This window comes from Zonotrichia albicollis, chromosome 19, assembly GCF_047830755.1.
Source record: "Zonotrichia albicollis isolate bZonAlb1 chromosome 19, bZonAlb1.hap1, whole genome shotgun sequence".
In the NCBI taxonomy this organism is placed as follows: Eukaryota; Metazoa; Chordata; class Aves; order Passeriformes; family Passerellidae; genus Zonotrichia; species Zonotrichia albicollis.
In genome coordinates, this window is record NC_133837.1 from 3,530,553 (window position 1) to 3,554,593 (window position 24,041).

General features: G+C 54.8%; 3 protein-coding genes across 3 annotated transcripts; 1 reads left to right on the forward strand and 2 right to left on the reverse strand.

Annotated features, from left to right (window-relative positions):
- Positions 1-3: 3 nt before the first annotated feature.
- On the forward strand, positions 4-3,285 carry MRPL27 (mitochondrial ribosomal protein L27). The gene is made up of 4 exons (XM_005494788.3): positions 4-111; positions 1,530-1,652; positions 2,381-2,448; positions 2,871-3,285. Exons 1-4 carry the CDS (start codon positions 90-92, stop codon positions 3,075-3,077), a joined length of 420 nt encoding a protein of 139 aa, XP_005494845.1. The 5' UTR covers positions 4-89; the 3' UTR covers positions 3,078-3,285.
- Positions 2,750-9,586, reverse strand: LOC106629862 (uncharacterized). The gene is made up of 5 exons (XM_074555252.1): positions 9,411-9,586; positions 8,711-8,832; positions 6,776-6,874; positions 6,159-6,323; positions 2,750-4,773 (listed from the first exon to the last, which is right to left on the reverse strand). The coding sequence occupies exons 1-5, from the start codon at positions 9,496-9,498 to the stop codon at positions 4,627-4,629; spliced, it is 621 nt and encodes a 206-aa protein (XP_074411353.1). The 5' UTR covers positions 9,499-9,586; the 3' UTR covers positions 2,750-4,626.
- A 543-nt stretch (positions 9,587-10,129) lies between these two features.
- Positions 10,130-22,817, reverse strand: XYLT2 (xylosyltransferase 2). Its single transcript, XM_074555250.1, has 11 exons — positions 22,623-22,817; positions 17,271-17,742; positions 16,646-16,821; positions 16,147-16,349; positions 15,662-15,742; positions 15,295-15,511; positions 14,714-14,890; positions 13,628-13,890; positions 13,325-13,520; positions 12,602-12,935; positions 10,130-12,227 (listed from the first exon to the last, which is right to left on the reverse strand). Exons 1-11 carry the CDS (start codon positions 22,773-22,775, stop codon positions 11,905-11,907), a joined length of 2,595 nt encoding a protein of 864 aa, XP_074411351.1. The 5' UTR covers positions 22,776-22,817; the 3' UTR covers positions 10,130-11,904.
- Between the last annotated feature and the right edge of the window lie 1,224 nt (positions 22,818-24,041).

Consider the following 24,041-nt stretch of genomic DNA (forward strand, 5'->3'; position numbering starts at 1 on the left):
AGCGCGCGCTCGGACCAATCGCCGCCCAGCGAGTGCGCGTGCGCGTCGCCTTGCCAGCGGGCGGAGGCGGGGGAAGCGGCGCTATCAAGATGGCGGCGCTGGGACGGCTGTGTGAGTGCGGGCAGTGTGGGCAGTGCGGGCCGGTGTCAGCTCGTTACCCTCTGAGGGCGGGGAGCGGCGCTCTGGCCTCGGAGCGGGAGGGATGAGTTCGGGACAAGATGCCCCGGGGAGGTCACCCCGCGCGATATCGCGCCCCTGGTGGGATGTCACCACTGATAGCGTGAGGCCGAGGCTTTCGCTTTTGCTTGGAGCTGAGGCGGAGCTGTGGTGATGGCGATGGGCGGGTTTGTGTATGTGAAACTGTAGCTATGCTTCGTCTTGTCTGATTTCCTATAAATCGTCAAGTCTCGAAGGCTTTACTTAATGGGGCATGTCCTGAAATTAATGGGGGTTTGCACCCTTTCCTCAACAGTATTTCTTAGAATTACGGACAAGTTTGGGTTGGAAGGAACCTTAAAAGTCATCTTGTTCCAACTCCGTGCCATGAGCAGAGATGCCTTTTATTAGAGCAGGTGCCATATCCAGCCTGTGCTTGAACACTTTCAGTGGTGGGACATTTCCAGCTCACTGAATATCCGTGATGAATTAGTTAGGTTAAACGAGTGGTTTTGCTCAGGTTAAGGAAACAAGATAACCTCTGTTCTGCACTAACCTGCTGCTTAACGGGCTAAATAGAGGGATTCAGAAAAATCAGGTTTGTCTCCTACCTCCATAAAAGGTGGTACTGAAGAGATTTTTAAGATACTGATGCCTTGGGTTGGGGGGCAATTTAAAGATCACACAGTTCCTACCCCCTGCCATGGGAAGGGACACTCACTAGACCAGGTTGCTCCAAGCCCTGTTCAGTCTTAAACACTTCCCTGAAACTGGGAGGATTAATGAAAAAAACTGTGCTCCAGACTCCCTTTTTGCCACTCCCAGGGCTCTGTATTCCTTCGTAGAGCCTTTAATCATAGAATTACAGAATCATTTTGTTGGAAAAGACCTCCAACAAGTCCAACCTTTATACTCCTTCTGGATAGTCCTCAGACTGTTTCTGGCTGGTTATAGATGTTTATATATTTTCCTCATTTGTAAGATTTCAGGATGTAACTGTGTGAATGAGTGCCATTTGGTCAAAGGGGAAACTGAAACAAATCACAACCCATCTTTTCTCAAAGCACTGTAAGAGCAATCCACAGCAAGCAATGACACCTGTGCTGCATTTTACCAAAATGAAACAGAAATTTGTGCACGTGATTTAACGTGCTTGCTGAGAGTTTTGTTCTTACCTGGGCAGCAGCAGCATTTGAGATGTGGCCTTTTTTCAAGGAACTTAGGCCACTTTGGTCTAATTTATCTTGGAAGTACTTCTTGTTTCTCCCAGGGCTTTCCTTTGCCTTTCATTTTAAAGCCTGTCTTCCTTTACATCTGACAGAAGGAATTATGTATGATAGTTTTTCCAGTTGATGTTCTTTCTCCTAACCTAGTTCTAACCACTCACCAGCCAAGCCTGGTTGCTGTCAGATGGGCTTCTAAGAAAAGTGGGGGCAGCTCGAAAAACCTGGGTGGCCGCAGCCCAGGGAAACGCTATGGCTTCAAAAAAACCGAAGGTAGGTCTCAGTACCTTATTTGCATTTCACTGGGTTGTTCACAGCTTCTCTCCCTGATGTGTGTCAGTTGTTGGGTGTTTCAGGAAGGGGTGGGCAGGGCACTTTTCCAGGAGAAAGAAGGGGAGGATCAGTGAAAGCTCCTGATCAAGGGTTGGCGGTGGGAGGGCAGGGTGAGTCAGCTCCCCCCACCACGAGCCCGCCGGCTGCCAGCCAAAATTGCCTACAGAAAATGTACTTTGGTTCTAACTTGGCCTCTCCAGAGAGCCCAGGAGGAGGGAACACTGTGAGACACCTCGTAACTGCACTGCACTTTCCCCCCACACTGAGTGGAAAAACTGAGCATTTCCAGTGTTTACAAAGGAGAGAATTACAAAGCTTAGCAGAAGCCAAAGTGCAGATTCTTGCAGCTGAGTGCTTAATAATTACTAGCTTTGCTGATGGAAACATTTCAATGTAAATGTAGTAAAACAAATTCCTTCAGCAGCCAGAAAATGCCTTGTACCCTAGGAAGCAATCTTTTCAGAGATTTGACTTTTTGCCACGGTCTGTCCGTTGCCCTTTTATTTCCTGCTAACATCATTTTCCTTCAGATGCTTTTAACATTTAAAATAATTTTTCCTTAGAAAATGCCTACAAAAGCTGGGATTTGTCAGTGCCAGAATCATTTGTGTTGTGCCAGGGCTCTGGGAGCTCTTTCTCTGCAGGCTGACTGTGTCCCTGTGTTGCAGGTGCCTTTGTCCACGCAGGGAACATCCTGGCCACGCAGCGGTTGATCCGCTGGCACCCCGGCGCCCACGTAAGGCTTTTCTCTCTCTTTGGGTCTGAGAACAGCACTCCCCCCTGAGCCCCACACTCACTGCTCCTCTCTTTCAGTCTCATTCTCAGTGCTCATCCCTGTGTGGTGTTAGGCACAGAGCCTGCTCAGAGCCTCCCCTGTGCTCGTGGGACTCAGGGAAGGTCTGCAGTGATTGCTGTCCCAGGACACTTCTGTGACCTGACTGGGCACTTGTGCTTCAGGGTGGAGTGGGTGTCTCATGTCTCATACTGAGCACCATTGCAAACTGGTTGCTGGAAGCAAGTTGTGTGGTTTTATTTAAAAAAAATAAAGCAACAGATGCTGTTGAAGCCAAGATATCAAACAAGGCAGACCAATGATCAGATCTGCTTTAGTTGTGGATGTCCAGCCTCTCCTTTCTAATGCTCCTCATCCTCTCCCAGGTGGGGATGGGCCGGAACAAGACCCTCTATGCCCTGGAGGATGGCATTGTGAGATACACCAAGGAGGTCTACGTGCCCCCACCCCGCAGCAGCGAGAGCAGGGATGTGATCTGCCAGCTGCCCAAAGGAGCAGTCCTTTATAAAACTTTTATCAGTGTTGTCCCCACCACAGAGGTAGGAAGCTTCAAACTCGTCAACATGCTGTGAACATGCAGTGTCACCTGGGCATGGATGGAAAGGACAGACCACTACAGCTATACTGGCATCTGAGGACAAGAGTGGCTCTGAAGGATTTGGTTTTGTTCCTGAAGTGCCTGTGATCTGTGTTCAGGCACTGAGATCACCTGCTGGCATTTTTATGAGTGTTTAATAAATGCTGTGGGGCAGCTGAAGGTCTTGGCTGCTCATGGAATGTGTTACCATGGTCATGTAGTATCTGGAGAGCCTGGTCTGTTGTGCCATTGGATGAATTCCCTCTACAATCACTCTTGTGTCAGTACTTGTCCTGCTAATAATTCCCTCTATTTTTGCTCATTTTTAGTCATTACTGTTCTATTTGTACCTTAATTCACAATACTACAGAACAGATTTCCACATGCACCGATGCTGTGTACCTGGAAGCTGGAATTTTTTGCTCTAGCTCACTCACCTCAATGCTTAACTTAAATATCTGAGTGTGCCATTCACTGGCCATGTGAGGCAAGTTCTCAGCCTAATTCTAACTCCTTACTGAGTTCAGTGGGCCTGGCAAGATGCCCAGATCTGGACTAGTATTTGAAGCCTCAGCAGCTGGAGGTGTATCATAAAGCATTATCCAGGCTACTTATCCTTTTGAGTCATTATGTGACATTTTTGAGCTTGTATTGCTCAAAATAAAGGAGCCCCAATGTGTTGTGCCCAAACTGATCTCATTTTATCTACAGGTTTGTAAACAATTTTAAACATTGACTCTGCAGTAGAAAACAAGTTATCAAAATCAGTAATGTAAGGACACTGGTGTTGACATTATTTAGACAATTCCTCTGCTCTGCAGAAGACCAGGTGAACTGGGTCAGCCACGTGTCCACCTGTGCTTCACATCTTCATGTAGGCCTCCAGCTGTTCAGTCCGTGCATCTGTCCTTTCCCTGTCTGCAAGTCCAGTCCCGTGGTTCACCTTGGTGCTCTGTATTTGGGTATAACCCATGGAACCTCTCCAGATCCACGTGTGGGCTCTGTACAGAGCTGTTGTCAGCCACAGAGCTGTGGTGCCAGAGCATGCAGCAGTGCTCCAAAGCACATCCCTTGTGCCACTCACAGGTGAGGATTTCCACCTGCCAGGTAATCCAGACACAGTAAAGCACTTGATAACCTAAGAAACAGGTGAAGCAGCACAATGCTACCAGTGCCTGAGGTCTGATCCCTTGTACAGCCAGCAGTGCTGCCTCACAGAGGTGTGAAATGCTGTTCCTGAGGAGCTCTGGCCCAGCAGACATTCCCCTTGGCTTTGCCCTGTGCAGCTCCAGCAGCTGCACCTTTGCCTTTGGTGTTTGCCAGAGTGAGCAGATGTCCCTGGTTCCTCTGCTCAGTGCAGTGCCCAGCAATGGCTCTGTGGTTGTTCTTGTCCTGCAAGGAGGATGGCTGGGTTGGTCTTGCCTATGTTTCGGGTGGTTGTGGATCTGGGTGAAGGTTTGGCCATTCACTGTGGAGGAAAATGGAATCCCAGGCACTTCAGCTGCTGCCAGCACGGGGAGCAGCAGGACACTGAGGCCAAGGCCTTACACCGCGGTGTTCCGCTGAGCTTGGTAGCTCAGGGGGGCATGGAAAGGCTCTGGAACTCCATGTCTGTCCAAGGTCTCTGAGCTTACTGCTGTTCCTGAGAAAGCTGGAGGATGCCTCAGAGCATGCTCATAAGGAGGTGGCATCTATTGAGGAGAGAGGAAGAGCATTACAGCAGATCAGAAATAACCAGATTATCCCACCTCTTCTTACAGAGCAGATGAAAATGCTCACAACTGCCAGCAGCCTGAAATGAAACCCCCACAGTCCCCCAGCACAGGCAGCTGTAGGCTGGGGAACACCCGGGGATTGGAGCATCAGTCTGGGACATGGCACAAACGTGCTGAGAGACACATTCTCTCCTCACACTCTGCCAGGTTCCTGCTCTTCCCTGTTCCCTTTCAAGGACTTGGCAGAAGGCCAGAACAAACTTGACTTTAGTTGGGAGAGGGCTGCACTTGTTTTCTCTTGACTAAATAAAAATTACTAGGATTTACACAAGTACCTACAAACCAGGTGTTGTACTCAGGTTTTGGCAGCAAGTCTCACTGCACAGAGAGGAACCTCCAGGCCTTGTCACATTTCTTTTGGCAGAGCTGTGCTAGCTTTCTCCCCACAGGTGACAGGAAGTGGCATGATGATGTTGTGGGAAGAGCTTTCAGTGCTGTTCCTAAACTACTTGTCTTTGGAGCTTTACTCTCCTGTGCCCTCAATGCCCAGGTTTCATAGAATTACAGAATGGTTTGGGGTTGCAAGGGACCTTAAAGATCATCCAGTTCCAACCCCTGCATGGGCAGGGACACCTTCCACTATATCAAGCTGGAACTTTTCAGGTATTAGAAATAGCTCCAAACACTGAGTGGCAAGGGCTAACTATGCCAGGCTTTATGGTACAGCTTTAAGAGCTCAAAATCCAGGTAAATCAGTGAACTTTTAATGTTTTACTCAGGGTTTCAAAAGTTTTGCTTTAGACAATGAGGTCTCTGAACGGGAGCATCTCAGGATGCTGCCACAGGACCTACTTGGCAGGATGCACTCACTTTTCCCTCTTACTTTGTGAGAGTGCAAATCTTAACTATCCTACCAAGCAAAGCCTCCTGCTCATAAATAAGCCATAAACACTTCAAGGTAATACCAAGGCATGTCCCCATGAGTGTCCTGCAGGGAGAAGGAAGCAAGAACCCATAAAAGCCTTAGAGATCCAAAAATAACACTCCCAGCCTGGACTTGTACGGAGCAGGGGATCTGAAGAGCCTGCCATTTCTCCGTGGGGCTCTGCCCTGCCTCCTGGTACAGGCATTTCTGCAAATGCACTGGGGGAGGAGAGATGGATCATTAACCAGCACAGATGTACACCAAAGGAGCCTCCCGATACACTTTGTGCTCTCCCAGAGATAAAAGCTATCGGGAAGGCAATCACAGAGCACAGAGTCCTCAGCTACCACCAACTGTGAGGCAAGACACAGAAATGAACCACAGTGGTGACTGCCATGGGCTCCTGCCAGCCCCCACTGCAGGGAGGGCAGCTCACCTCCTGGGATGGCTCTGCCCACAGCCCAAACCTGTCAGCAATCATCTGGTGGATTTCCCGCTGCCGATCTTTCTTGCGCACGCTCTCGTAGCTGGGCAGGCGGGGCTGCTCCCAGGACGGCAGCTGGTACGTGCTGGGGGGGCCCACACAGAACAGCTCGTCTCCCTAGAAATGTCCATGCCCAGAAAAGGGTCAGTGTGATGCTGGCTCTCATCACTAGAAGTTTATGTCCTGGTGCAACCTTGAGTTCAGGGTTCAGGGTTCAAAGCTGTAGGTACTTGTAGGCTCCTTTGAGCACCCAGAGAGGATGTCCACCCTCGCAGGGGCAATTACACCACGACCTGTGCTGCAGGATCCCAAGTCCCCAGGATCTACCACTGGCACTTCATGCCCAAACCCTTCAGGGCACTGTGGTATCCTCTGCAATATTCCTTCCCTCCACATGCTGCCTTACCCCTGGGGTTTTTACATACTGGCAGCACTTCCCAACGTTGTGGGGTAGCACCAGAAGATGCTGCCCAGCACCTTTTGCCCCAGGCAAACTCAATAAGCAGAGTCTCGCTCCAAGCCCGTGAGCAGCATTCCCGCCCAGCTCCCCGCAGGGCCCCTGCCATCACCTGCATGCCCGGGTTCTCAGCAGTGCTCTCCAGCCGGGAGGCTCCACGCTGGGGTCCCACCAGCTGCTGGCTGCTGCTGAAGTAGGGCGGGGGGCGGTCCTGGAATGAGGAGGACATGAGCATAGCCACAATCCCTCCCATCCTTCCCAGCAGAGAGCAGAGCTCAACCACATCTCATGGGACAGCAAGACCCTGGCAGAGGAAGAGTGGCTCCCTCCTGCAGCTCTCAGTGCTGGCAGCAGCCCCTGCCTGTTGAGTGATACCAAGAGCACAGGACATCTTCCCTGGCAGCACAGGGCTGGAGCCAGCTGGAGCAGAGCACAGCCAGAGGGACAGTCTGGGCCCCAGGGCACAGTTTCATTGAAAATCAGCGGAACCATCTCTTTTTGGGGCACAACAAAAAACAACCCAACTATTCCGCTGGTGTAGATAAGAGCTCCATCACATGCCCAGGGTTACAGAATGTGTTAGTTCTTATCTACCAAGCTTGTCATTTCAGGATAATGCAGCAAGCAAATCTACAGGGCAATAGTTGTGCTGTTCCCAAGCTGTCTTGCTCCAGTTAAACTGGATTCCCTGTCAAGGTATTGAGCAACAGTGAGCAGAAATCTTGTTCACAGAGAACAGCCCCTCCAGCCAGAGCCAGGACTTGAGCCATTGCTTTACCTTGTTCTCAGAAAACCCCATTTCTGCCAGCAGAAACCAGCCCAAAGACTCTCAAGGCAACCAGGGGTGCACAGGGAGGACTATGAGGATTTACTGTTGCTCTTAACAAGCAAGGAGCTGTTTCTCTTGGCCCTACAGCACAACTACAGAAGCTGCAGGAAAACAGCACCCAACTGTTGGTTCAATAAGTCATGAGCAAAACCAGTGCAACTATTCCTGCACAAAAGTTGCCTCACACTACAACTGCTTCTCTTTTTCTGAAGGAAATACATTATATGTTCCCTTTCCTTCCATAATTCTTTGCATCCATCCTTCTGCACAGTCCTTTGCTAAAGGCAAGATGCCTGCTTGAAGTTTCCACCTCAGAGCCCAGGGAGATCCCACTCTGCCTCAGAGAGCAGCCCCACAGGGCAGGGAGCACAGCAGCAGGGCCCGCTCCCAATGTGTGCCATGGGCAGGCAGCAGGAGGGAAGAGAGGGAAAGGAGCTGAGACATCAGTGCAGCCTATTTCCACTGTGATTTCTGGTGGGGACTTCTCAGCCTGTGCTGGACTATTAGATTTGCCCTTCATAGCACTAGTCTCTCAACCCCTTGCTAGCAAGGCTGAATGTCCACTCTTCTCCCAGGGACTGCCAAGTGGTACCTGCAGCCCTTCCCTCAAAAGCCATCCTCGCAGCTCTGGAGGCTGAGCTTTCCCCAGGCAGTCACTGCCACAAAAGCAACACTGGCTACACACGCTGCTCTTTTTCCATCAGCTTCCCTAGTTGAAAGCAGCCCTAGGAAATTACAGATGCGAGCGAAAGGGCTTTGTGTCTCACTGCTCCTTCCCCGGGAGCTGTGCACAAGAGAGCCAGTTGTCAGGGATGCGGGTGGCTTTGTCTGCCTTTGCCCTCAGCTTCCAGCTCCCTTCCCTGCTGGGCCCCTTCCTATAAAGCACAGCCCGACCCCACACGACTATGCAGGGGGAGGAGAACCTCCCTCCCGAGCTGTGTGGAGAGCAGGGAAGCCTTTTAGTGTTGGGCCTTGGAGAGAGAACCACAATAGCACAGCCAGGCAGGACTGGGTGGGTGAATGGATGGATGGAGTGGGAGCAAGGAGATGGCAGAGCCCAGGTCTGCCTGGAGGACCCACATCCATCAACAATCCCAGCTGCAGGACAGTAACCTGGCAGTGCAGCCCCACAGACCCAGCACAAGGCAACAGGAGCTTGGGGGACAGAGGGGGACTTGTGGGCAGGAGGAAGAGAGGAAGGACTCGGAGGACACTCACATACTGGCTGGGGGTCTGGAAAAGGCGGCAGGAGCAGAGGAATTGGCAGCACATGGGGTCCCGGTGGTACAAGAGCAGCAGCAGGATGAGGATCGCCACAATGAAGACGGAGGTGGACACCGCTGCCAAGAGACGGGAGAGGCGAGAGAGCCGGTGTTTCGACGGGCCCCGGGCCTCCCCATGCCGCCCGCTCTCGCCCCGCGGCTGACGCTTGGAGAAGCCCCTGAGAAGTCGATCCCACCTGCTGCCCGCCTCAAGAGCGCTAAAGCCCCTTTCTGCCCAGCATCTCTCTCCCTACCAGACGGTGAACGACCTGCAGAGCCAGGAGGGGCTCACCCCATCCTGGACCGCGGCAGCAGGGACCGCTCCGCGGGGACCCGCACCGGCACCCACCGCCTCTGGCCCGGCGCTCTCGGCTCCCTCAGCACCACGGCCGGGCCCCGGTTCGCCGGTGTTGCGGTCTCCCGGGAGCCCGCGGCTTCCCCCGGCCCGCCCGCGGATCCGCGGAGCCCACCCGCCCCGCCAGCCAGCGGGACCCCCCGGGTTAGGACCGGCTGCTGCAGCGACCTCTCCCCCGTCCGCCCGTCCGCAGGTATCGCCTTATCGGCACAGCCCGGGAGGCACCGGCAGAGGCCGATCCCGCCCGGCGGCCGCCCCCGCTTCGCTCCCGGCACCGCCGGAGCCCCCGCCCGCCACTCACTGGCGGCGATGACGATGGCCAGGACGTTGTTGTCCATGCTGGCGCTGGCGGTCGCGGTGTGGCCCGAGGCCTCCGCGGGCTGCGCCATCCCGACCCCGCCGCCAGCCCCTGCCCGCCGCCCGCGCTCCACAGCCCGCGAGGGGCGGGCCGGGGCGGGGCCCGAGCGAGCGCGCTCCGCCGCGGCGCTCCCGGGGCTCCCCCTTCGGACTCGCGTCGGGGCCAGCCCGGCCCAGCCGCGGTGCCCCGGCCTCGTGGCGCGGTTCGCAGTCCCGCGGTGCCGGCCGAGCGGCAGCCAGGCCGCGGGTCACTGCCGGGATCGGCGCTGCCCCGCTCCTGCAGAGGGAAAGCTGGCCTGTGCCGCGGGAGGCGCCTGGCCCCGCAGGCAGCAGGACGTGCCCGCTCATTTGCCGATTAACACCTTAATTAAGCGCCATATACACGCTAAGGATCTGGTACCTTCAGGGCAGCCGCTGCCAGGGTGTAACCGGACTCAGCCGTGGCTCCGGGCCACTCCCGAGCTCTCACTCTCCAGCCACAGGGGGTTTTGAAAATCCCAAGCTTGATTTTGGGTTACTCATCACCCATCTGAGGAAGGCGACCCTGCCCCAACACCGTCACAGCCCCTGTCCTGGTGCCTAGGGGGGATTTACACTCTCACCGGGCACGGCCGAACTTCCCCCACCCATTCCATAACACCACAAAAACCCGACACACCAAACTGTAGAGATAGAGATGTATTTGTGGTGATGTTGCATATTTAAGACAACTTTATATAATGGTTCTGACACAGAGTTTTGGCATCTTCCAGTGTGTGGCCCTTCTCCCCCCACATTCCTCCACTGCCGCAAAGCACCCCAGGCAGAAGTGGGTGCAGGACAGGGGGGCTGAGTGCCAGCAGGTACCTGCCCTCACACACAGAGGTCTCAGTCCCCTCCGTTTTACAGTACACATCTTGCAACACCCACATCCTTAAAATTGTAGACTGGGAGTGTCAGACCTGCTGGGCGGAGAGAGCTGGGACATGGGAGAAAAGTTAGGATGGCACAGATCCATGGAGACAAAAAAACCCCACCAGCTCCTGAGACCCTGCTTTGAGCAGAGTTGGGCCAGATGGGCTCCAAATTGTCCCCAGCTGTGAAGTGTCTTCGAAGGATGAAACCAAACCAAGACTTCTCCAGGCAGCATCAGTCTTGGAGAGAAGAATGTTAGAGGCAGTTCCCAAGGACATCCTGGGGGCACTGCAGGGAAGGGGGATGCTTCACTGCAACCCTTCCCAAGAGGAGGTGGCGCCTTTTCCCTCTGGAGCAAGGGGAGGATGGGGCTGGCCAGACCTCCTCTCGCCGCTTTGCATTTTGCCCAGGGAAGCACAGCAGGTCCCAAAAGCTTCTGCCGACATGGGAGAAAAGAAAATGTTGGGTCAAGGAGCTGTGGCACAGGGCAGCCCTCCAGGCACGGCTCATCTGCAGCAGCACATGGGCCCTGTGGATGCTATTTTGGCAGGGGATCAGGGCGTCCTTCTGCTGAAGTGGAGACAGAAGTGGCAGGGTCTACAGCGCAGCTTGTTGGGCCTGACCCACACACTGAGCACTCCTCAGTCACTGTTGCACAACATACCAGGGCTCCAGACGTTTGGCATAGTTGGGCAGCTACCCCACAATCTGGGGGCAACCCTGCCCCAAGGCCAACAGGTTACAGGTCCCCAGCAGCCCTCGGCAGGAAATGGGCAAACAGCAAAACAACAATAATAATAAAATAATAAAAAAGGATGTAAACGACCCAGCACCCTGTCCTGTAGCACCAGGACACCCAAGGGAACAAGGTATATTACAGTCTCAGGGGAAATGGAGACACAGGGACTTCCCGGCCAATGCGGGGTCTCGTCTCTATTGCACTTTTGCATCATATATATTTCTATATATATATTTATAAAAATACAAACTAAAGGGCTGGGGTGGAAAGGATGAGATGTAAACCCTAAGCCAGCAGCAGCTCCGTGCACATGGCAGGTTTTGACTCATTCTGCTTCTGCCAATCCCCAGTCCCTCATCAGCCCACCAGGGCAGCAGTCAGCAACAAGGGCCCATCCTGCCAAGTTCTAGTCTGGGGTGTGCAGGATGCTGAGCTGGTCAAGAGCCTGCCCACTCACCAGCCATCCCTCCCTCCCTCCCACATCACCCTTTCCTGAAGCTCCAAGGCCTGGAGAAACACACAGCTTTTCCCAGGTGCCTGCCATGCCCCCACAGGGATGGGCACTCCAGCACGCTCTCCCTGGCCAGCAAAGGCTCATTCCCACAGAGATGGGCAAGATGCACCTCATGCCTCATTGCCCAAAATATCCCACAGGAGAAGGTTCTCCCCTGCCTGGATGTTCCCATTTTCTCTTCCTTGAGTGACTACGGTGCAAATGGCACAGGGTGATGTGGTCCAGAGACACCCCCCAGATCAGAAACGGAGGATGCTCCCTGCTCCCAAGGCTGCCCTCTGGCTGCTCCTGCTACCTCAGCCGCCCATCAGGTTTGACAGGCCCCAGTTCTGATTTGGGGTCCGGGGAGAGGGAACTCCAGGAGGTTTTGCTGCAGGTCTCCAGGGGAGTGCAGGCAGAGGGGCTGCTGACACAGACGTTCGCTGCAGACCAGAAGGTGCCGATGGCAGCGTCCGCCCAGTCCTCCAGCTCCTTGCCCGTCAGCCGCGCCTTCTGCGCCGCATCCTCCTCGGCCGCCTCGGAGCGCGGCAGGCTGAGGATCCCGCTCAGGCCCTGGAAGTTCTGGTCCATGTACTCGTTGCGGGGGGGGCCACCATGCAGCCAGCTGCTGTCATCTGGGAAGGAAAGGGAGAGAAAAGAGAGGGGATGAGCAGTGCAGCAACATTCTGGCACCCTGCAGGTCCTAACCCCAACTCCATTGGGGCACAGCTCCCCATTCCTTTGCAACCCCAGCTCCCGTCCAGCACAAGGAAAAGGACGCTGCCGCAGGAAGGATCTCACTGACATGGGCCAACGGGCTCTCCACAGCTGCCAAGAGGACGGCTCAGTCTAAGGATTCACATGGGCAACGGGCACCAGTGCTGGTGTAGATAACTGGCTCCAACATGGTCATCAGCTGCAGCCCAGGGGCCATCACAGGGGGGGAAGCACTTTGGACTGCCCACAGGGACACCCTCTCATCCAGCCCCAAACTCCAGAGCATCCTCACCTTTCCTGAGAGGCTGCTTGCTGTTGAAGGTCTGAGGCACCACCAGGAACTGGTTCTCCCCCAGAGGCTCCCAGAACTGGAGGAGGCGGATGGTCCAGACGCCAGGGCGCAGGGGATGGTTGAGGGGGGGCTTGTACTGGGTGAACTCTGCCTCAGCATCCACCGTGATGTCGTAGGAGGCGGCAATGACATAGGTGGGGTCAATCCACACCACCGTGGCCGTCAAGTTGGGGCCCCGTGACCATTTCTGCATGGCCACCGGCTCATCAAAAGGCCCCATCAAGCCTCCAAAATTGCGGAAGAGTCTTTCCTTGGGGTCCCACTCTGTGCCCACCTGGAGGGACAGGAAGCACAAGCAGTGGGACACTGGGCAAGGAGACACTATCTGCTGAGGTTCTGTGTTTCACCTCCCCCAAAACAGAGAACACATAAACGTTGGCATCCAAAGCAATGGACACTCCACGGATCATGCGCCAGCACTAATTCAGCTGTGCAAGGCCTCCTGCAGCTGCAGGCACTGGATCTCACCTGCCTCTGAAAGATCCCCTGAAGGCCTACTCACCAACAATCAGCTCCTCACAAATAAACCAAACTCCCAGATAAAGGTTTCTTTTCAGAAACAAAAGCAGCTCAGTGTCCTTCTGTCCCCACTGCATGCAGGTGGGGCAGAGGAGGAATGGCAGCACAGTGTGGGAGAGCCAGGGAGAAAAGTGCCACATGTACCTCTAGGTTTTGCAAGCGGTTTGCCTGCCCTCCATGACTGGACAGCTTCAGAGCTCCTTGGGGCATCATCCACATCTCCAAGGATTCAGTCTGCCCAGTTGCCAAATTTTGCACTTCCTGCATCACCAGGTAACCCTGGAAACGGTCGTCATAGAAATATAAGTGCACACTGGAGGGGAATCCTCGAGGCTCAAATCTGGAGAGACAGACAGAGAGGTTGCATATCTGAGCATAAGCATACTTCTAGCACAAGATAAAGGCCTCCATTTGGAGCCTGGGTTGAGACCACAGAAAATCCCCTACCGGCAGAGCTTGTCAGCCTTGGCTGCCGGCGTGGAAGAGGCTTTGCGGAGCCCCAGCCTGGAGAAGGCTGTATAGAAGGTGAGGGTGACATCGGTGAGACCGCTGAGCCCATCCACACGGTCGTAGACGTTTTCCCAGTAGGCCTTGAGGGCCGGGGTGTTGGCGGGGTAGCTGCCGTAGAGGTGCGTGTCCAGGATCTCCAGCACCTCCTGATTCACCGTCGACTCAAACTTGCGGGCAAAGAAGGTGGGTCTGGAGAGTTGCTGGAAGAGCACAGGCATTTCTAACAATGTTTGGGGCACCCACTCTGCCCTCCCACTCCAGCATGATCCATCCTACCCACTTTGAAGGCACAGGCTAAGGAGCAGCACAGCACAGCCAGCCTGAATGTGGGATCCTCTATGACAGGATCAGTTACTGGGAATGCAGATGGGTGCCCATCTCTCCCACCACCTTCCCCTTTCTGTGCCCAGAATTAGCCATGTGTCATCCAGCTCCTTTGCTGCAATCTTTACTCTGATAAGCCCCCACCCACCAGAGCCACTGCTGAGCCTTGCATTAGCTCTGGCCAAGTGGCACAGCCTGCAGGAACAGCGTCTTGGGCTCTGCAAGCCTGGAACTGCTGGAAAATCCTGCCACAACTGCTCTTTTCAGGGCTGGCTCTATCTCCCCTAAGCCTCCTGTGGTCAGTCCACATCCCCACACACTGAGAGCATGGGAGACATTTCGTCACAAGGCATTCTGACCTGCCAAAGAAACAGCACTCTGAATGGGTTTTACTATAAAGGCATTTCCCTCAAGTGATACATTTGCAGGGAAAGAGCAGGAAAACAGGAGAGAAAGTCTAGGAATAGGAGCAATGCTGCAAGCAGAACCCTGGCTGCAGGGCAGGACAGTCAGGATAATCCTACTGCCTGTTTACAGACACATCTACACTGAGCCCCACTGGGGAACCTGATCATGCTCCAGTCTCTTGCAGGGACATGCACAGCAGCTGGCACTGCAGCCAGGGTGCCCACAGGACAGCTCAGAGAGAAGAGAACAGGGAGAAGAAAAAGCAGGAAGAGAAAGGAGGATCTTTTTCACCTGTAGCCGAAGGAAGTCCTGGGGTTTGAAGTCATTTGGGGAGCACCCGCACCAGTCGACTATGTGTTTATATTGGCACTTACAGCCCAGCTTCCGGTTCCAGTTGGTCACTCGGAGGTTGTTATCGACCAGCGTCTCACAGGCGTGGCTGTTCTCCAGGACCGTGTGGAAGAAGGACTGTGCAAGGCAGAAAAGGGGCAGGACACCCAGTGGGATGGAGGACAGGTGGTTAATAGAGAACCCCACTCATGCAGAAGGACAGACCTCAACTGCTACTGAACAGAGATTTCCCCGTTCCCAGCAGAGGGCAATATTTGAGGGACCAGGCTTGCACCAGTCCTCATCTGGCCCAGAGGGTGACTGGACCTAAAGCTGGCTTGTGTGTAAGCATTGACCCCTGACCTATCTGCTCCTCTCTTCCCTCTTTCATACCTAAGTCTGGAAAAGGGGAGGCACAAAACTGCCTGAACAGAACCAGCAACACCCTTTGCAGATACCCAGAGCAGGCATGAAGTGGGAAAGATATGTGTGGGAAGAAAGTGGGAAGAAAATCTGTCCTGTGGCCCACAGGCAGCACCAACCTCAGCTGGCAGGAGTGTGTAGGTGTAGAACTGGCGCAGCTGGGACACCAGCTGGTCCTCAGCATAGACCACATACTCCACAAAGCTGCGTGTCAGCGAGAACCAGTCAGAGCCCCCGTCCACCACGATGCCCTCGGGGATGTGGCGCTCGCCCAGTCGCCACATGTGGGAGTCACACTCGTGGAACAAGCGGTCCAGGCCCTGCTTCTTGATAAACCTGGGCATGGGGATGAGGAGTTAGGAGTGTCAACCACCTTGCAAAGTGCAGATGCAGAACATCCCCTCCCTGCCACAGCTGTTTCAGTTATTTTCTGAAACCCCTCGTTTTCTGTTCCTCCAGTTCAGCTCTGCCTCTAGCTGAGATTACCTGGCGTTGTCTCGGCCATGTGACTTCAGGAAGTTCTTATCTCGGTATTTGGACAGGAACATCACCAGTTCATCATTGGTCCTGAGGTGGAAATCAAGAATCATTAATGCTGCTGGGGTGAAGCAGCCCAGTAAACACCCATTCTGCAAGAGCCATTAGACCCGAGGAACACAAAGCTGCTGACTCAAAACCTTGTTCCACCACTGGGCAGACACAGACACAGCCTCTCTGCTGTCTCATGCTTCGCATGCATGCTGTCCTACAAAACCCAGACCACAGGAGAAAACAGCTTCAGAGGTACTTGCTGGGCTCCTCCGCATACATGGGTCCAGCCTGGCCCCAGAGCACCATCACCAGCATGTGGGTGCAATCTCCAGCCCCATCTCCCTCAGCTCCCTGCTCCTCCCTGCCCCTCCCAAAGCTTCTGCACCCCCACACAGCCCCAACACCTCCAGCCCCCTCCCCTGCCCCAGTAAGGCACTCACCTTGTGGGGTAATCAGTGGCACTCAGGTTGATGAAGAAGTCCCAGGGCCACTCAGACAGTTCCAGCAGGTCCTTCATGCTCCGCAGGTACATCTTCAGCAAGCTGGCACCTCCCCAGATGGTCACCATGCGCCAGGGTGTCACTCGGATGTTGGGGTAGTGCCGGGCCAGCTCCACAGCCTCGCGATGGAGGTAGTTGGAGCGCTGCCAGGGAACACGGCTCACCCTCAGCAAGGAGCACATCCTCCCTGCCACCAGCCCAGAGTCAGCCCTTGCAGCAGCCTCCACAAGGAGAGAAGCATCAAATAGGGCAGGGGGGAATAAATCCTGCTTCCGTGGGGTTGCAGAAGTAGCGGCAGAGGGTCACAGCTCCACAGCAGTGAGGACTAACCCTATCCAGCCACTTTCCTCACTCACCACCACCCACGCCTCAGCTCTGCTCCCTCTGCCAGGGACCCATGGAGCACTGTTAGCACCCATTCCCTCACCCCTTCACACACCTTGTCAACGTGGATGTAGAAGAAGTGCTGCTGGTGGTACACGGCCTTGATGAGCCGCTTCAGCTGGCGGATGGCCCTGCCATGCACCACCAGCATGTAGGCAATGCGCACAGGCTTGCTGGGGGGCCCCTGCTGCAGCCGGCTTTCATCCCACTGGATCACAGGGCTGACCTTGCCTGCATGGGGAGGGAGAGGGCTGTCAGCCACCCCCATCCTTGGTATCTACTACCTGGAGCTCCTGAGCAAAGCAGGGGACAGCAGGGAAGCACTGCACCCCAAACCGGCTGCAGTTCCAGGGCATGGTGGCACATGCAGCCCCTTGTGTTACACTGATGGGGGATTTTGGGAAAGGGGGTGTCTTCCCTTGGTGCCTCAAAACAGAAAATGCAGCTGGGCCTGGCTCTGACCCCTGCAGAACTGCAGAGTAGGATGAACAGCCCAATTTAAGAAGGCTGGCACAACTTTGACTGGATTAGAGAGGCAGACGTAATCTGGGAATCAGTGACAGATTGAGGCTGCTGTTTGCCAGGTGGGACACCTTGGTGACATAAAGAAGGTGGCCTACCAGCCTCCCAGGGATATTCCCAATGCCCAGGGTGACCAGGAGAACCCCAGTAGGACTCACCTGAGAGCTGGCAGTGGCGAGGCACGGACTGGGGCATGAGGCTGCCAGCCCGGTGCAGACACACCACGTTGGCAATCTCCTGTTGGCACTGCTTGCTGCTGGCCCGGGCCAGCGCCGACAGGGCGTCCTTGCCCGTGATTTCGCACTTGGGGGTGAAGCTGTTGTCAGTGGGCTGGGGAGCCCCCTCCACGCTGCCCGTGTCACCCTGCTGGAAGATGGCCAGCTGGGCCTCCCCACGCAGCTCGGACAGGTTCCTGTGGCTGGAGGAATCCAGCATGGCCGGCAGCCGCCACCCTGGTTTGTGCCTGGCCGTGACGGCTCTCACCACCTTGGACACCACGGCGCCGGGGCTGTCCGGCCGGCCCCGCCAGCGGCCGTGCTTGCGGCCGGCGCTGCTGCGGCGCCCAGCAGAGCTGTCCGAGTCCTTGGCGCCGTCGCTGCTCTCGGGAAAGCCAGCCTTCTTCTGCCGCTCCTGGCGTGGGGCATGTGGATGCACAAGAGAGGACAGACAGCATTAACTCGGGCCTGCTGCTCCCTAGATCTGTCAGCATCCTCCTCAGAGCATCCCTTCCCAGTCCCCACAGAGCTCAATGCTGCAGCATGACAGATGCTCCAGGAGCACCCGCTGTGCAGCACAAGACATTACACAGCCCCTTCATCACCCAAAACCCCAGGCTAAGACCCAACAGCAGCCCCCTGCTCACACCCCCATCATGAGGATAGCCAGTCTCACTCTCTGTGGTTGGGCTGCAGACTAAATGGACACAGTGGGTTGTGTCTGCACCAGCCACCCTCTGAGGTCTGCCCACCTGCAGGGACATCCCTGATGCTGGACATGAGCACTGGGCTGTACTTGCTGGTGATGGTCATTTCATTGTGAGATTATTGGACCAACTCTTCCCTGCCATGACCATGCTGTGAACCCAAGCCCAGCACAGCCAGAGTCACAGGCAGCCACAGCTGTGCTCTCTGGGCTGGAAGCACTGGACAGGAATAGACCAAGGCCCTGCCCATGCACCCCTCCCTGGATCCTGGCTCCCCATGCTGGGCTGGGACAGGCACTGCCATCACCACCTTCCCTAGAAATCCAGTCACAAACCTCCTGTGGAGCCCAGCAGATGTGTAAAGGGAGCACTTAATTACGCTTTGTTACCTCTGCCAGGCTGGCTGAACTGCAGAGACAGTCAGCCTTGGGGAGAGCAGGGAGCTGGGAGGTTTGGGTGCTGCTCTCATGGGAAAGAATTTTCCCAGTGAGTGTACCTGGGATGTCAGGGCCATGTGCTCCGGCCTCTGCAGGCACTCCTGGATGACAGACAGGCAGCTGCCTGCTCCAGCCCAGCCTCCCAGGGCTGCTCCACACAACCCCCAAACTCTGCCCAGCAGCTGTGCCAGGCACCACAGGGAGCTGTAAGGAACAACCAGGGCTGTTCCTGAGCAGCAGCAGCTCACAAGGATGGACAGATGCCTCACAAGGACAGCAGAACTGAAGCAGCCCCTGGCACAAGACTCCCCTGAGGGTGCAGCTGCTGGGAAGGTCACAGCCAGGAGAAAGCACGGAGTGAAAAGGCTGGAAAGCATCTGGTGTGATCTGCCCATTTCAAAGTCCCCAGACTACCCATGGTGTGCTGGCACAGCCATGGCCAAACCACTGCTTAAATCCCAAAGGGTTGGTTCAGCAGGGATCTGCCAAGCCTGCCTCCACCCAGACAGGTGTCACAGGCAGTGACCCTTCATTAGTCACCATGCAGGACCATCTGCTCCAGAGCTATAAACCTGTTTTCCCCACAGAGCATCACAGGAGAGGGCAGCTGGAAGGCCAAAAGTGAGGAGAGTATCTTCCATGCTCCTACAGGAAGAGACTTGCTGATCCCACTCACATCCTGCACTCCCCAACACACCTGACTGTGGGGACACCCCCTATTCAAGGCCCACCTGTGGTTACAGTCCTGCTCATCCCCCTGGAAGGAGCCCTGTTCCCAGCTCAGGACCATGCCTGGCTGCCTCTCCCAGTAGGGAAGTTGTTAGAAGTATTGCCAGCCCTTCCAGAGCTGCCAGCCAAGGAATTCCAGGGTTTCTAATTATTGCACCACAGCAGAGTGATCCCTCCAGCCCAGCCTGGCAGGGAATGGCTCTGGCCACATTGTTCTGCTGTATTTAAGACCTGTGTGGGACAGCCAGTGAGGGTCCCCATCCCCTCCTTCTGACACACAGATGACTCCGGTGCCAGCCAGAGCTCACTCAGAATCACAGACTCATTTGGGTTACAAAGACTCACTAAGATCACCCAAGTATGAAACCCCAGTCAAAGCCACCACTAAAACATGTCCCCAAGTGCCACATCTACCCATCTTTTAGATACCTCCAGAGTCTGTGACTCCACCACTTCCTCATCCAGCCTGTTCTAGGTCTTCACAGCCCTTTTGGTGACAGTTTTCATTACTATCTGACCTAAACCACCCTGCTATAACTTGACACCATTTCCTCTTGTCCTGTTGCCTGTTACTGGAGAGGCTTGTCCTGTTCTGCCTCCTCCAATGTGACACTGCTGCCCCAGAGTGAAACAGAGCCATGGGCATGTACCTGCCTGCACGGGTCCCAGTACAGCAAGCAGCCCCTGGTTTCTGCAGGATTCCCTCTCTGCCTGGCTGACTGGTTTCTGCACACACTCATCAGACAAAAGCAGCACCAAAATGTTCCAAAGTCATCAGAGGAATCCCGAGTTAAAATGGCTGGAGTAAGTCCCCTAAAACCAAACACTTTGTCAGGAAAAGTAACTATCAAGGAATCTCTTCTCAAGAAGAAAAGAGACTTCATAGGAAGCTTCTCTTGTGGCCACAGCACACAGAGGACACCAACACACCAGCCCCAGAGAGGTGCCACCTCCTGCCTGGACAGACAAAGACAGGAGACCCAGTGGCTAAAACACTGCAGTGACAGATCCTCTTCTCCACCCACAAGGAAACTCTGTGGTTTGAGTTTTACTGGTGCCAGCTCCACCACGGACTGAGAGCTTCAGGAAGCTTCTGTGCTCATCCAGGAGCTGTGGGTGCCACAATGACAGAGGCAGGATAGCTCTGGTCTCTCAGGCTCACACTCGTGTGGGGAGACACTCATGCTGACCACAGCAGGAGTGGGAATTTCCTCTCTCATCCATCAGTTTGGATAGGAATTGTGTTGTTTGATCCTGGTGGAACAAGATTAATTTGCTTTCCAGGAGGAAACACAGTGCTGATAGGCAGATGGACACAGACCCAAATACTCCTGGTCTGCACTCCATAAAGAATCTGCTTGGTAAGCAGAGGGTGCCTTGCAGGACCCCAGAACAGGGCTTGGGGAGAGAACTGATGGATCCAAGAGGCACAGCCAGCTCCACAGCACTTCCAGGACTGGAGTGTCTCTTTCTGTCTCCACAGCCCATTCATGCTGGGGATGAGCTGTGCCCATTAGTGGGAAGGAGCCATTTACTGTGGCAATTAAGAAATCCCAAACTGCCATGAATCCTTTCAGGCCTGCAAGGTCAGACTCTCCTGGGACTGCTCCTCTGGCTTTACCAGAAATGCCCTTAGGAAAATGGTGTCTCCTCTAGGTCTGGCCAAAATCAGACAGCAGGACGGCACAGAGACCAAGAGCTGTGCATTTTATAAGAATTGAGGTTAATTGGACTTTTCCCAGCTTGCTAATGGGTTCAGGCTGTCTGTGAAGTTAAGGATGGTTCTTGTCTTCTCCGAAGAGGCTTTCAACTCCCAGGACTGCTGGTGGTGAACCAACTCCTCTCCAGGAAAGGGGACCCATGGCCAAACCTGTTCAGCTGCCCAGCTCAGGGATGAGACATGGGGAAACCAAGCAAGGCAGGATGAGCCAAGCTGTGAAGGGCAGGAGCAGAGAACAGCAGACAAACAGTGCAGGATGGTACAGAGGGAAAGAGAAGCCAGGATGGGTGAAGTAATTTGATCAAGGTTACAGAACAGGCAAAGGAGCAGTTGGGCACTCCTTGGTGCCAGATCAGTCTGCTCTCATGCTTCCAGTGCCTCCAGATCACAATCCTCTCCTTGGAGCCACATTCACTCCCTGGTTCTGTGTTGGTGATGGGCATATGGCAGCACATGAGGGTGCTCATGGCCATTTCCTGTGGGCCAGGAGGAGCCCTGAGGCTGGGAATTCACCTGCTGAATGAGTGGTGTCACTCCAGAGACCTTCCCCACAGCACGGGGCTGCCTGTTCCCCTTCTCACCTCTTTGCTCTCAAGGAAAGCCTCCTAGACCTGCTGACCATGGGATCACCCTCCACACTAGGGAGGCAACAGGAGGCTCCAGCCACTGGTCCACACAGACATAGCAGACCTGGACACAGTCTGGGCAGCTCCCAACAAATAAACAAATCCAAATTAACAACCCACAGGTGGGAGCTTTGTTTGAAGGTGGCAGCAATGGTTCATCAGCCTGGGTCCTCTTTGATACCTTCTCAGTGTCTGACCTTGGGCAAACTCCTTCACCAGACCATGCCTCAGTTTCCCCACACTCACAAGAAAGAAGTGATGCATTTGGCCTTAGCAGGGTGCTCTGGTATAAAGACATCAGCACCTCCAAAAGGTCCTCGTACTCTCCCACATCACAGGAACACCTCTCACCATAACAGCTACACAGGCGCTGACACAAACCCGCCAGCTCTCTGAACTCTATGGCTTTTGATTTGGGAGTCCCTGACCCCAGTTCCCCACAACATCCTCCACACCACAAGTACAAGATCTCCATCAAGTCCCTCATACTCCTCGCTTTATGCCAGACCCAAAACAAACCCCCTGGGTCACCAGCTCCCCTCTTCAGGTGCTGTGACCCTGCCCCGCTGCAGCCAGAACGGCCCAGGCAACCTCCCGCTGCCCACCCCAACACCGCCAACACCTTCAGCAGCCTGAGGCTGCAGGACCCCCACCCCGGGAACCCCATCCTGGCTCTGAGCCTTGCTAACCCCACAGAGCCCACCCCAGGAACCCCATCCCGGCTCTGGGCATTGTCAACCGCACAGAGCCCACCCCAGGAACCCCATCCCGGCTCTGGGCCTTGCCAACCCCACCGAGCCCACTCCCCTTGTCCCCGCCCCAGCCCCCGAGCAAGGGCACACTCGCTATCCCCAGGGCACTGTCCCTCCCCAGGGCTCCCCCACGAAACCCACCCCCAGCACCCTCCCATGACCCCCCCAGGCCCTCAGCACACCTCGGGCCTCCTCGGTCCCCGCGTGGTCCTCAGCCCCCTCACGGCCCCCCAGCCCTTTTATCGCCCTCCTTCAGCACGGCCCACATCCCCTCCACCGCCCCCCCGGCAGGCCCCGGCCGCCCCCCTCCCTCCCGCGGCACACCTCGGCCAGGCCCTCCTCATCGAGGCCGGCGGAGCTCCAGAGCACGAGTCCCTGGAGCAGGAGGATGGCGAGAGCCGTGGCGGCCGCCAGCCGGTAGCGCCGCACCAGCTTTCGCGCCCGCCCGCCGGCCACCATCGCCCCGCCGGCCACCATGGCCCGCCGCGCCGCCACCACAGCTGCGCATGCGCGAGCGCGGAGGGGCGGGGCTGGGGCTGCCGTGGGGCGGGGCATGCGGCGGGGGCGGGGCCTGTGGGGGAATGTGAGCGTGTAAATGAGTGAATGAATGTGAGCTAATTAGTGTGTGAGCAGCTAATTAATGTGAGTAAATGTGAGAGTGAATGAATGTGAGTGTGAGGTAATTAGTGTGTGAGCAGCTAATTAATGTGAGTAAATGTGAGTGAATGACTGTGAGTGTGAGCTAATTAGTGTGTGAACAGCTAATTAATGAGTAAATGTGAGAGTGAATGAATGTGTGTGAGCTAATTAGTGTGTGAGCAGCTAATTAATGTGAGTAAATGTGAGAGTGAATGAATGTGAGTGTGAGCTAATTAATGTGAATGTGAGCTAACTGTGTGAGCTTATTAATATGAGCATGTAAGTAAATGTAAGAGTGAATGAATGTGAGTGTGAGCTAATTAGTGTGAGTAAAAGTGAGAGTGAATGAATGTGAGTGTGAGCTAATTAATGTGTGAGCTAATTAATGGGAGCATGTAAGTAAATGTGAGAGAGAATGAATATGAGCTAATTAGTATGTGAGCAGCTAATTAATTTAAGTAAATGTGAGAGTGAATGAATGTGAGCCAACTAGTGTGAGAGTGAGCTAATTAATGTAAATGTGAGAATGAATGAATGCAAGTGTGAGCTAATTAATGTGTGTGAGCTAATTAATGTGAGGGTGAATGAATGTGAGTGTGAGCTAATTAATGTGAGAGTGAATGAATGTGTGTTAGTAAATGAGTGAATGAATGTGTAAATGTGAGTGTGCAAATGAATGAGTGTGTGAATGAATCTGAGTGTGAGCATGTAAGTGAATGTGTGACTGTGAAGGAATGTGTGTGTGAATGAATGTGAGGCAATGTGAGTGTGAATGATTGTGAGTGAATGTGAGTGATGTGAGTGTGCCCTGGGTGCACACGTGGCTGTGCATGGCCCCCTGTGCCCTGCTGTGTGTGCCTGTGCCACTGGTGTCACCCCCCTGCCATGGCAGGGACACCTTCCCTCCCCCAGGTTCCCCCAAGCCCTGTCCAACCTGCCCTCGGACACTTCCAGGGATCCAGGGGCAGCCACAGATTTTCTGGGCACCGTGTGCCAGGGCCTGCCCACCCTCCCAGGGCACAATTCCTTCTCAATAGCCCATCTAACCCTGCCTCTGACACTGTGAAGCCATTCCCCTTGTCCTGGCACTCTGGGCCCTTGTTC

Excerpts from the sequence above, each read along its gene's own strand:
- LOC106629862 (XM_074555252.1), bottom strand. The coding sequence starts at position 9,498 with ATGGCGCAGCCCGCGGAGGCCTCGGGCCACACCGCGACCGCCAGCGCC. Across the intron at positions 8,833-9,410 it reads GGCCATCGTCATCGCCGCCA|CGGTGTCCACCTCCGTCTTC; the intron begins GTGAGTGGCGGG and ends GTCTCTTGGCAG. Across the intron at positions 6,875-8,710 it reads TCCAGACCCCCAGCCAGTAT|GACCGCCCCCCGCCCTACTT; the intron begins GTGAGTGTCCTC and ends TCCTCATTCCAG.
- MRPL27 (XM_005494788.3), top strand. The coding sequence starts at position 90 with ATGGCGGCGCTGGGACGGCTGT. Across the intron at positions 1,653-2,380 it reads TGGCTTCAAAAAAACCGAAG|GTGCCTTTGTCCACGCAGGG; the intron begins GTAGGTCTCAGT and ends CCTGTGTTGCAG. Across the intron at positions 2,449-2,870 it reads GCTGGCACCCCGGCGCCCAC|GTGGGGATGGGCCGGAACAA; the intron begins GTAAGGCTTTTC and ends ATCCTCTCCCAG.
- XYLT2 (XM_074555250.1), bottom strand. The coding sequence starts at position 22,775 with ATGGTGGCCGGCGGGGCGATGGTGGCCGGCGGGCGGGCGCGAAAGCTG. Across the intron at positions 17,743-22,622 it reads ATGAGGAGGGCCTGGCCGAG|GAGCGGCAGAAGAAGGCTGG; the intron begins GTGTGCCGCGGG and ends GCCCCACGCCAG. Across the intron at positions 16,822-17,270 it reads TCGCCACTGCCAGCTCTCAG|GCAAGGTCAGCCCTGTGATC; the intron begins GTGAGTCCTACT and ends CTCCCCATGCAG.